This window comes from Marmota marmota, unplaced genomic scaffold (assembly GCF_001458135.2).
Source record: "Marmota marmota marmota unplaced genomic scaffold, marMar, whole genome shotgun sequence".
NCBI lineage: Eukaryota > Metazoa > Chordata > Mammalia > Rodentia > Sciuridae > Marmota > Marmota marmota.
In genome coordinates, this window is record NW_025999891.1 from 1,598,515 (window position 1) to 1,610,921 (window position 12,407).

Below are 12,407 nucleotides of genomic sequence, written 5' to 3' on the forward strand. Positions count from 1 at the left end.
CACTGCCCATCGGCGCCGCTGGTGGATGGCCTGCACCGCGGTGTTGGAAAACCTCCTCTTCTCGGCAGTCCTCCTGGGCTGGGGCTCTCTGCTCATCATGCTGAAGTCGGAGGGCTTCTACTCCTACCTATGTACTGAACCAGGTGAGATGGACGCCTTGGGCTGGGTACGGTTCCTGGAGTGGGGTCTTTGGGAGAGGGCGGATGGTAGTGAAGACCTGGCCAGCAATGCCCCCCTCGCTGCGCAGAGCGTCCCGGGTTTCAAAAGGCCCATTTGATCCTAACCTAGCTCTGCTGGGTACGTATTATTATTTTCCCGTTTCATGGATGAATAAACTGAGGCTCAGACCAATCTTTTTATTTGCCCATGCTGGAGACCCAAAACTCTCACATCCAGGAGTTTTTTCTACTAGCTAGGAACTGGACTTATGTCCTCTCTGTGCCTGGAACATTGCTGGCCTTGCAATAAACATGTTGCTCCGTGGTTATGAGAAAGAGGAACTCCTGATTTAGGGGCTGGGGTGCAGCGAGAGAGAGGAAGTGGCTTTGCCTCCACCCCAAGGAGGTTTCATCTAGAATCTAGATTTTTTTTTTTTTTTCAGTCAGGCCATTATGGAGTCTTCTACGGGCTTGCCGGATACAATTTCTTGTCTATTTTTGCTGCTTTATGATTCTCCAAAGGCCACTTCCTCCCACGGGCTATGAGAACATCTCAGTGGCCTTCCAACCCCATGGGGAGGAAGAGGAAGGGGGACATTTATAGAAACGATGCTAGGTTTGCTCCCTTCTCTTTGCTTCACCATTGGTGTTGCAGAAGGCAGGCTGAGGATGCTTGCAGTACATGAAATCTGTCCTCTGCCCCTTCCCCTAAGGTCATACCTTCCCACCTTAATTGCTACAGATCAATAGGTTCAGCCAAAGAAGCTCCCAATTTCTACCTTCCTTCTTAGACAACTGTGTTAGGAAATGCTTCCCTCTACCTTCTCCTTATCCCAACAGAGGCTGCATAATAGTTGAACTCACATAATGTCTCTCTCCAGTGCTTGAGCCCCTTCTGATGGAGATATCCTAGATTTGTGCCCTCAGCATTGCCACTAGTGCTTCTTTTGTTTTTAGCAGGAAGAGAAAGATTTGGACCAGCCTGCACTGCCTGTAACCCTGTCTCAGATCCCCCCTCTTTCTCTTCTCTGATCTGTCCAGAATATTCCTGAGTGTCTGAGTGTCTATGGAGAATTAGCAGAAGTTAAGGGCAAGAGAAAGGGAGGGAATGCAGAGGCTGCCTAGAAGAGGACAGAAAGTATATCATTTATAACCAACCTTTAGCCTTTAGCCACTCAAAAGTATTTCCTAATAGCCTAAGGGTTCTTGGCAGGCCTTTCCCCACATCAGCAAGAAATCTTGGGAGATGGGAGAGTCAGACCTTGTTCTCTGAACAAGCTTTCTGTTTTGCCCTAGAGATGTTAGGAGATTAATGACTCTTCTGAAAGGAACAGGTTGGACTGTTTGCCTCTTCCTCTCTTTGAGGGTACAGAGAGGGTTTTAAACACACACGAAAATCATCATCCTTTGACAAAGCTGTTAGTAACTCATCCAGACCAGAGACTGTTGCAGTCAGATTTTTTACCCCACTGTGGTGTGAGAAAGGTCAGATACTAGTTTTGTTTTTTTTTTTTTCTCAGATTGTTCACTGATTTATTTTATGGTATTGGCAGCATGGGGCTGGTCACTTCATTCCTCCTGCAGCCTTGGCTTCTTTCCTTTCAGTGGGAGGAGTCCCAGAGATTGTGCCAACACAGTGCTGAGTTGGTATTTAAGTCCTTGAGAGACTTGACGACAGGTTATTCCTACACACCAAAGTGAAGGTGAAGGGTCAGGATTGTGGGTTGAACATCAACTTCTTATCCTGTTTCTTTGCTCCTGCATCTGATTTTGGTTTTTCTGATTATCTGGCAAACCCGCTGACCTAGCATCCTCCTGGGGGAAGCCTGCTGATTCCTCACAACTTATCTCCCTGGCCTCCCTGCTCCTTGCATCTTGGAGTCCCTGTAACCTTTCAGAGTCAGAAACCCTTGTGCTTCGTTTAACTGGGAGTGCCTGGCAAAGTTAAGGTCAAGGTTTCCACTCAGGCCTAACATTTTCAAACTTGGTGGTTGGCTGCATTGTAGAGAAGGCCATTTACTGAATTTATTTAGACTTGAAGAGTTGACCAGTGTGCAGCTCATTGAGTTGCAAATTTCTCAGCTTTTTTGTTGCTTTCAGGACTGAAGTTGGAGTTTGTTCTCTAAAGAAAATTTACCTGAACCTGTTAAAAGGTTCCGGGAACCTTTATTTGGGACTCCAGCCAGAATCTGGCTATGGACACGGTGTTGGGTTCCAGCTTGGTGAGGTGGGAGAAGGAATTCTCTTTTGTCCCTCAACTTGTTTTGCCTTGCCCACCAGACAATCAGAAGTGACAGGGCTGGGGCTGGGAATTGGATGAACTTGGTGTAATATCCACCAGGCAGATGTCGGCAGCTGAATACCACCTTAAAACCCCTGATGTGGACAGAAGACCAGTTAGTTTCCCATCCTGGGAAGAGTGGGACTTTCCCAATGTTGGGTCCTTTTAGCCTCTAGATGGACACCATAGCCACCCACACCGACCTCTTTCTTTGTTTTTTCGGTTGTACAGTGGCCCACTTTGACAGGGTCAGCTCAGCAGGATGGAGCTACCTGTGGAAGTTCAGTCTCCTTTTTCACCAACCACACATTAGTAAACATTTATTGAGGTGCTGTACTGGGGGTGCAGAATGAGCAACTCATGAGAACCAGACTCCATGGAGCACAGGGTGCTGAGAGTGAAATCAATGATGGGAATTTGGTTGTGATCTGGTAGGAAGCTTCTCCGGTGTTAAAGAGGAAACCTGAAGGGTGAGGAGGAGTCAGGGAGCCCTGGGGCAGACCACATCTTGGAGGAAAGGAGAGGCTGGGACAGCAGAAGGCTAGTGATGTGGGGAGACATCAGAGTTTGTAGGGTCTGGGAGGTCACTTGGGAGACTTGGTTTTTTATAAGGAAGAAGCCATAGAAGTGGAGGAGGGGGGACTCTTCGGAGCTTTTAGGAATTGTGGAGGGTGTGCTGGGTGCTGGGTGTTGGGTGGAATGAGGGCTGTGAAGGTGGAAATCTTCATGGCCTCTGCTAGAGGAAGGAACCACCCAGCCATAAACCTGAAGGCAGACCTAGGTTCTGAGCTCTTGACTACATGGCTGCTGTGCCTGTGGTGGGAGGGAACAGGGCAGAAAGACTGCTGTCCTTCAGGGAAGCAGGGCCAGCCCTGGTCCCCACCTGGCCAAGTGGGGGTACAGATGTGGACAGGAGAGTCCCCTGCTGCTTTAGGGCCCTCTGTTTTTATGAGCTTCTTACATATCCACAGGCCAGTGGTTGACATCTTTCAACAGTCTAACATTTTGCACTTGCACACATGTATAGTTTGTGTGTTTGTGTGTGTTACTGGGATTGAACTTGGGGCATTCTACCATGGAGCTACATCCCCAACTCTTTTTACTTTTTATTTTGAGGCAATATCTTACTACGTTGCCCATTCTGGCCTCCAATTTATAATCCTCCTGCTTCAGCCTCCTGAGTAACTAGGATTCCAGGCATGTGCCACCACTCCCAGCTAACCTTTCACTTTTATCGTTGTGTATGCAACTGTTTTTACTTTTTTCTCACTCGTTTGTTTGTTGTTGTTTTACAGTGCTGGGTATGGAATCCAGGGCCTCACACAAGCCGGCAAGGGTTCTACCTGGGCTACACCTCCAGCCCATTCCTGGTTTATTTTGAATTTTTAAGACAATCCCATTAGAACCAGTAAGAGGGGTTAGAAATTGGTGCACACAGCCTCAGGGTGTGTCACAGAGAAGAGTTAGGACCCTTGGCTAGCAGCAGCCCAACCTTCCTCCTCCTCATTTCATGACCTGATTTCTCTTCCCTGTATCTGTTGGCCTCCTCTGGCTTCTTGGTAGTCCATGAAGATTTAACAGCCTGGGGTTGGCTTTCAGTGACCTCCTAGGAGATTTTGGGTGTGTATATATATGTGTGTGTGTGTGTTTGTGTGTGTGTGTGTGTGTGTGTGTGTAGTGTGTGTGTGGGGATTGTTGAACCCAGGATCTCATGCATGCTAGGCAGGTACTCTGCCACTGAGCTACTTTTTTATTTTGAATAGTTATCTAGACTCGCCTTGAACCCTTGGACTCCTTGCCTCAGCCAGCCCCCCAGGGAGCTGGAATCACAGGTGTACACCACTAGGTCTCACTAGACAACATGGAGGGACACCTGGTATTGCCCGACACTGTGTGACAGGTTTTTCCCAGTTCCATTCTTTCAGCATTTTCTCCTGAGATACAGGCTGCCACTAACCCAAGAGGACAGCATCAGCATAGCCCAAAAGTTAAGAGCAAGAGCTTTGGGTTCTGACAGCCTGCATTCAAGTCCAGCCTCTCCCAAGACCCTCTGCCAGTGACTGACCTGTGCTGAAACTCCCCATAGAGTCATGTGGAAGGAATATGGGGTGAGAGTGGGAGGGCGCTAAATGACCCAGGGGTTGAATACCCCTGAACTCTGTGGCCAGCGCACACAGGCCCTCTGCAGAAGGAGGCTGCTACTGCCATGACTATACCAAGGGGGTTCTGCCCTCTGAGTGAACGTCCTGCTTCTTGTTTGCTCTGTGACTGAGCTGACCTCTCACCCACATCTCTCCTGCTAGACTGAGATGATGCTTCCTGTTGCCGGATAGACTAAGGGTTGGAGACAGGAGATCCCAGGGCAGGTACCGTCAAAACAGGGCTGCCCAGGCATCCCACACTGGAGGGGGGCTCAGAAAGCAGCCAGTCAGCCGGGCATGGTGGCGCGTGCCTGTGATCCCAGCAGCTCCAGAGGCTGAGACAGGAGGATCGCGAGTTCAAAGCCAGCCTCAGCAACATTGAGGTGCTAAGCAACTCAGTGAGACCCTGTGGTCTAAATAAAATATAAAACAGAGTTGGGGATGTGGCTCAGTGGCTGAGTGCCCCTGAGTTCAATCCCTGGTACCAAAAAAAAAAAAAAAAAGAAGAAGAAGAAGAAGAAAGCAGCCAGCTAGAGAAGAGGCTGACCCCAGGAGTGCAGAGGGCCACCAGCCTCGAGCTCCTTGGCTCCCTCAAGCATCATCTGAGGAGCTGCTCTGCAGGCTTGCCACTTTCTTTCTTTCACTGGGGCAAAAGGGAAAGGAGCCACTTTGACCCAGGGAGACTTAGGGGAGCCTGAGTAGGGTCATAGCTCCCTCTTTCCTCCCCAGCTTTTTCTTTGAAGATTTTGTTTGTGTGTCTTCTGAATTGGGCTCAACAGTGCAGGGCATTGTTCTCTCTTTCTTGGCCCTGGGTCTCCTAAGTGGCCTTCATCCTGTTGTCATCCGCACATTCTGCCATACCAACTGCTTGCCTGTCTCCTTGGTTCACCTTCCTCAGCTGGGCTAGGCCACTCTGGCCACCCACTGAGGAGGCATCTGTTTAATAAACAGGTGCAGGTGAGGCACCCCATAGGCTGGTCTGGGTGGGGGCTGAGATCTAGGCTGGGACCAGGGCGGCACCCTGGGGCTTGGCACTTCCTGGGTGCTGATCTGTTTATCTCTCTCCTGATAGCCTGCGTGTGATGGTGTTTCGGGCATCTGTTGGGGCTGAGATTATTCATGTGGGCTGTTTACTGCCAACAAAGCTCCTGGAATCACAGAAGGTTTAATTCCCTCCAGGAACAAGGATCCTCTTGCTTTGCTCCCTGGGCAGGCAAGTGAGGCCACTAAGTCCCCCAACTGCCAGGCTCATCTGGCATTGGGCTTTTTACTGCCTGAGGCAGGGGAGCGGAGGGCCAGGTGGCCCATTGGCAGGGATTTGTTTAAGAAAAGAAGGCTGGTGGCCCAAAGTGCAGGTCCCTTTTCTGTGATGCTCTAGGATGAAAGAGGGAAGGACATACCCTCACCTCATCCCTAGCCCCTCTCCTTGGGGGGCCCCTTGTCTAGCTACTGGGTTATTCAGATCTCTAAACAATTTAGGATGCTTCTACTCCTATGCCCACACCTAACATGTCAGGGAGACTGCCTTGGGATTTTTTGTTTGTTGGGGATTGAATCTAAGGGATTGAGCCCATGGTTTCACTCATGCTGGGTGAGCAATTCCACTACAGAGAGATACCCCTATCCAGTGCCTTGGGATTTTATCTTCCATCTCTTATCTCTCTCCCTCTTTTTTTTTTCTTTTCTTTCTTTTTTCTTTTTCTTTTTCTTTTTTTTTTTTTCTTTTTGGTACCAGGAATTGAACCCAGGGGCATTAAATCACTGAGCCACATCCTCAAGCCATTTTTTTTTTTTAAATCTTGAGACAGGGTCTCACTAAGTTGCTTTGGGACTTGCTAAATTCCTGAAGCTGGCTTTGAACTTGTGATCCTCCTGCCTCAATCTCTGAGCTGCTGGGATTACAGGTGTGCACAGCCACACCCGTCCCATCTCTTGTCTCTTGCTGAGGGAAGTCATGGATTTAGGGATCCAGCTGTGGCTCCTCTCTGAGGGTACTGGGGGTTGGGGGCTAGTTCTCTCCTTGTGGGCAGTGATGCCTTGCCCCCCTGCTCCTTGTTCCCCCATGACTTCCTATAGCTGCAGATCCTATGGACCTCAGGCCCTGAAATTTCCCACATCCCCAAGTGCAGCAACTGGCCCCTGACCATGCATGACCATGACCAGGTCTCACAGACTGGCAGTCTAGGCCCTGGGGCATGCTTGCTACTGACTACTCTGTCCCATCCATGCTGATTTGCTCATATTCGCACATTGAGCTGGAAATGGTTGTTGCATGTGGTGGCCCTGTCCCTCCACCGCAGGTCCAGTTCCTGTTGCTGCTCGAAGAGCTGACACCTGAAACCAGCACCCACCTGTGTGGCAACTCAGCCTTCCAGGAGCTGCTCCGTGGTGTGCGAGCCAGTGGCTTAAAACTATTCTGCATCCTAACAGGCTCAGGGGACCTCACCATGAATTTTGGCTGCTGGGGTGGTGTACTCAGTAGAAAACTGAGAGAAAGTGGCAGGGGCAGGGCTCTGGCTTGTTAGGTTTTGTTTCTGTGGTTTCAGGGAGTTAACTTTGTGCCTGTAATCTCACTAAATCCCCTCTATCTTTGACTTGGTTCTGCAAGTCCTATTTCCTTTCCTCTCTTGATCCTTTTGACTGTTGTCATCCAGTTCCATTGTTTTCATTCATTCAGTAAACAACCTCTGTGGCCAGAGCCTAGTGAGGTGCTGGGACCAGGGGTAACCAGAAGTAACCCGAGCACAGTCCTGCCCTCAGGGCTCACAGCCCAGTGGGAGATTAGACACCTATTCAAGCCACCCCACGTGCAGTTATAGAATTGTGGTTTCCTGTCACTGTGACCAGCTCTGCTGCTAGGCAGTTAGTTGCACCATTACCCCTACCCCCCCCCCAGCCTCCAGTAAGAATAAAAACAACATTTGGGGGGTTTTTGTTTGGTACTGGGGATGGATCCCAGGGGTACTTAACCACTGAGTCACATCCCCAGTCCTTTTTCATATTTTATTTAGAGACAGAGTCTCGCTGAGTTGCTTAGGGCCTCGCTAAATTGCTGAGGCTGGCTTTGAACTCGTGATCCTGCTGCCTCAGAATCCTCAGCCCCTGGGATTATAGGCGTGCACCCATCTTTTGGTTGTTACGAACACTTTCTATGCCTGTGTGAGCTCTAGAACGCTGTCTGGACTTTCTCATTGATCTTCCTGAAAACTCTAGAGGTAGATGATATATTATGGCCATTTTACAGTCAAGGAAATTGAGACACAGAGCAAAATTAAATCACTTCTCTAAGGTTATAGAGTAGGAAGTAAAGGGACCAAAATTGGAACCCTGAAGCCAGGTTCCAGCACTGCCATCTCAACATGCCCCCAACAGGGCTTATTGGTCAGAGGTTGTCTGGGGCATGAATCACCCCAGGTGCTTTCTTTTCAGTGACCTTGGGGCAACTCCAAGAGGCCTGGGCAAGCCTTTGCAGACCTCAGCTTTATAACCCTGGCGCCAGAGGGCTGCAATTGGGAGGCAGGCCGTTATCTGAGCGAGATTTTCCTTGACTCTCCAGCGTAACCTCACAGCTAATCAGTCTGCCCCTGCTCCTGCACAGTAGTCAGCATCTCTTGACTAGCAGTCCTGACAAGGAGTTCCTCAGCTGCATTCTCAGCTTGGCCCCTGTCTTTCCATCCTTAGCTGCCACGGCACTTTTTCCTCCCTTTTTGTGTTGTTTGGGTGCTGGGTGGACTTTGGAGGGGGTCCTTAAGGGCTGAAGTTACAACACAGGTGTGGCTAACACACCAGTTTGGGGGCTCAGCACCCAACAGAGTCTGGGTGTGGTCAAGGGGGACAGCAGTACAGTAACCCCAGTGAGATAAGAAAGATGTGTTCCTCAGCAAGTGAAAGCAGAGAACTGTGGACTCTTAAAAAGCTCTTTCCTAAGTGTATGTATACTTTCTCATTGATCATCTTGAAAACTCTAGAGTTAGATGCTATTATGTAGTAGCTTACGCTTTTCCAGGAGGAAGAGATGGCATATGGCCGGTTGTATGTTTGAGATGCCAATTGTACTTGCCAACAAAGGAGGCAAGCAGGCCCAGTCTCTCCATACGAACTGAGGGGAACCAGGGCATTATAGTGAGACCAGCAGCTTGTCCTTCCAGAGTCTAGGCTCTGCCTCCAGGCTAGCTGAACAAAGCTGCTGAAAAGGTTCTAGTTAGTATGGGGACCCCAGCCAAGGCTGGGTCCCAAGATCTACTGTCACAGAGTATAGGATACTCTGAAATGGGACTCCTAATTGGGATTCATGGGTGTCCCCAAAACTCTGGACAATATTTTATTTTCTTTCTTTTTTGGTACAGGGATTGAACCCAGAGACACTTAACCACTGAGCCACATCCCTAGCCCTTTTTATTTTTTATTTTGTGACAGGGTCTTGCTAGGTTGCTTAGGGCCTCACTAAGTTGCTGATTCTGATTTTGAACTCAAGATCCCCCTGCCTCAGCCCCCTGAGCCACTGGGACTACAGGTGTACACCACCACACCTGGCTGCATAGTTTTCTTTATTGAATTCTTTGAATAGTTTATGATCCTACAAAAGTTAAGAACCTCTGCATTATTGCTTTAGGGATCTTGGGCCAAATGGATGTCCAAGCCTGCTGTAGGGGTCACTGGGATCCTCCAGGGACCCAAAGCCAGCTCTGATATCCCACTGGGGTGACTGAACATGCATCTCTCCCTCTGATCTTTGGGAATTTCTGCCATGACCCTTTCTTCTGAACTTTGGGATTCCCTGTCATGTTCCTTTCCTCTGCCTACTCAGAAAATGTCACCAATGGCACAGTGGGGAGCACCGCAGCACCAGAACACGAGGAGGTGAGCTGGATGAATGGCTGGCTCAGCTGCAAGGCTCAGGACGAGATTCTAAATTTGGCCTTCACCGTGGGCTCCTTCCTGCTCAGTGCCATCACCCTGCCCCTGGGCATCATCATGGACAAGTATGGTCCGAGGAAGCTCAGGCTGCTGGGCAGGTCAGTGCAGGTTCCTTGAGGGAAGAGGGTGGGCAGGTGGACGTCCTGGACTGCATTCCCTGCTGGAGGGAATCCTGAAATGTGCTGTCAGGTGCACCATGGAATCCTAGAACCTGCTGTGAGATGCACTGATGTATGCACTCCCTAAACGCCTTCCCACAGCGGGATCCTACTCATCTGACACTGAATCATTAGGTACTGTGATCCTCATAGTTCACCAGTACTGCATTGAGCAAGCACAGGACCCTGGCCTACCTGGGAGGATCTGGAATTGCTTGTCATTGAAAACACGTTTTTCAGAAGAAAAGATTTTGAACATGTACAATATAAGCACATCAGTTCCAAATGATATACACACGTATCATTCTTTTCGTTGTTCTTTGCAGTGCTGGGGGTTGCACCCTGGATCTCATCCATGCTAAACAAGCCTTCTACTACTGAGCAATAGCCCCCAGCCCACATAACGCTGTTCTTAGTTTTATATGCTTTAAAATACATGTACAAAATTATAAGGGCTGGGAGTGGAGTTCACTGGTAAAATACTTGCCTAGCATGTGCAAGGTACTGGGTTTGATCCTAGCAATACAAAAAATAGAAAATAAATACAATTAATTAATTAATTTAAATGAATGACATTAAAAATCGGAAAATGGAAGTCCCAATAGATAAGCACCCTCGTGGATCATCTTGTGCACCCCCTGGGGTATGTATCTCTAGTGTATAAAGTTCCATCTCTCAGACTCAGGAAGTTCATATTAGCTGGCCCTAGCTGGCCAGGGTCCTCCCCAATCCAGTTGTCCCTGTGAATGATCACCTTGTAGGGCACTGGTTTGTAGTGGGCAAGGCCCATAACCATGAGGGGGGTGCTGGGAGATCACTTCCATTTGCTCGTTGAGGCTGAAGAGGCATCGATTGCCAGGATAGAGTCAAGTGACAAGGAATCTGGCACAGTCAGTCAGTCATCTGTCATCTGTGCCCTGCCCAGTGGGGTCTGTCTGACCCTGGCTGAATGGGCTCAGGAACCTGAGGAATGAATTGTATCCTCTGTTTCAGAGCATTGGCCCTCTGGGGTCTAGGAGTGGCAGGAGCAGGACAGTGGTGTTTATAAAATCTGGTTTGGGGCTTCAATTCCAGCTTAGCCTCTTAAAAGATGGGACACTTGGAGAAATTTGTTTTCCTTTCTTCCTTCCTTCCTCCCTCCCTTCCTTCCTTCCTTCCTTCCGAGATTTATTTTCCTCTTAAGAAAATTTGGGCCAGTTATTCTCAGAATCACCCCTCTCTCCCGGATATTGAATCCAGGACCTCATTTAGGCTGAGCATATACTCTACTACTGGGTAAAACCCCAGCCCTCGGAATTGTTAAATCAGATTAAATGATGATTGTTAGTGCTCTAAAATGACACATAGTAAATACCCCCAAAGGATAACAATGTATAATAATAACAATCAGTAATATAATAATAAATAACATACTCTTTCTGTTTGGTTTTAGTGCCTGCTTTGCTGTCTCCTGCTTATTGATTGCATATGGAGCCAGTAACCCAAACTGTGAGTTTGCCTTTCCTCCACCCTTTTTTCAGGGACTGGGGAGAGATTGTCCAGAGGTGCTCCCTGGCCCATCTATGCATTGATGCTTCTGGTCCTGGTGCTCCCTGCTGAAGTTAGAGGGACTACCTATTAGGGCTTTACTTAGTTCCTTATCTCAGATGGGCAGCCAGGTAAGAAAGTTATCATCCTAAAAGGAAATTTGAGAGGAGCTCCTTGAGTGTGAAGCTCCCATCTCATCACAGGCTAGTCTCTGATGGCCTCACTGATGCCACCCTGAGAGATAAGCTTTAAGAGCCAGGCCAGCTGCAGGGACATGGTCCTCTGTATGTATAGAAGTCATGAGCTGAGTCCTCTCAGGCAGCTCAGGCCAGTACTTTAAGGGTGGCTTAGAAGCCACCTGTTCCCCATCTTTATTCAGATGGAGCTATTGATTAAAAAATGTTTAGAACAAGCAGCAAAAATCTGACCTGAATTTTATGTCTCTTTTGGGGGGGTGAGGGAGGGTACCGGGGATTGAATTCAGGCGTTCCATCACTGAGCTACATCCCCATTTAGTATTTTATTTAGAGACAGGGTCTCACTGAGTTGCTTAATACCTCGCTTTTTGCTGAGACCGAATTTTTTTTTTAAATGTATATATGACAACAGAATGCATTACAATTCGTATTACACATATAGAGCCCAATTTTTCATATCTCTGGTTGTATACAAAGTATATTCACACCATTTGTGTCTTTATACATGTACTTTGGATAATAATGTCCATCACATTCCACCATCATTTCTAACCCCATACCCCTTCCCTTCCCCTCCCACCCCTCTGCCCTATGTGTCATTTACTATGTGTCATTTTAGAGGTCATCTATTCCTCCCACACTCCCCCTCCCTACCCCACTGAGGCTGGCTTTGAACTCACAATCCTCCTTCCTCAGCCTCCTGAGCCGCTGGGATTATAGGCGTGGGCCACCTTATCAGAGTTTTAACCAGGCTTATCTACTGGTTTTCAGGAACCTAGATTTTTCGTTTCTTTGAAGCTGTGCCTTTAGGCCTCATGCTTGCTGCTAAGTTAATGGAGAAAAGAGGATAGATGTTTACCTTTTGTAAGAAGAGCTCAAGCTCTGTGAGGTAGGCAAGAGGAGCAGGGGGAGGAAGAGGCCGCTCTGGCTCCCCAGGTATTAGGCACTAACCCTTTGTCCAGCCTGCATTTATTAGAAGCCTATCTGAGTGGGGCACTGGGCTGGGCCTTGGCTTCCCTGGACCTTAG

At 48.5% G+C, this 12,407-nt stretch overlaps 1 protein-coding gene across 1 annotated transcript in view; it reads left to right on the forward strand.

Moving 5' to 3' along the window:
* The window catches only part of Slc43a2 (solute carrier family 43 member 2), a 46,597-nt gene continuing 34,190 nt past the window's right edge, over positions 1-12,407 (forward strand). The window contains exons 1-3 of the mRNA XM_015501021.2: positions 1-143; positions 9,388-9,595; positions 11,088-11,143. Of these exons, the coding sequence (XP_015356507.1) occupies positions 26-143; positions 9,388-9,595; positions 11,088-11,143 (382 nt within the window). The 5' untranslated portion in view covers positions 1-25. The remainder of the gene's footprint in view (positions 144-9,387; positions 9,596-11,087; positions 11,144-12,407) is intronic.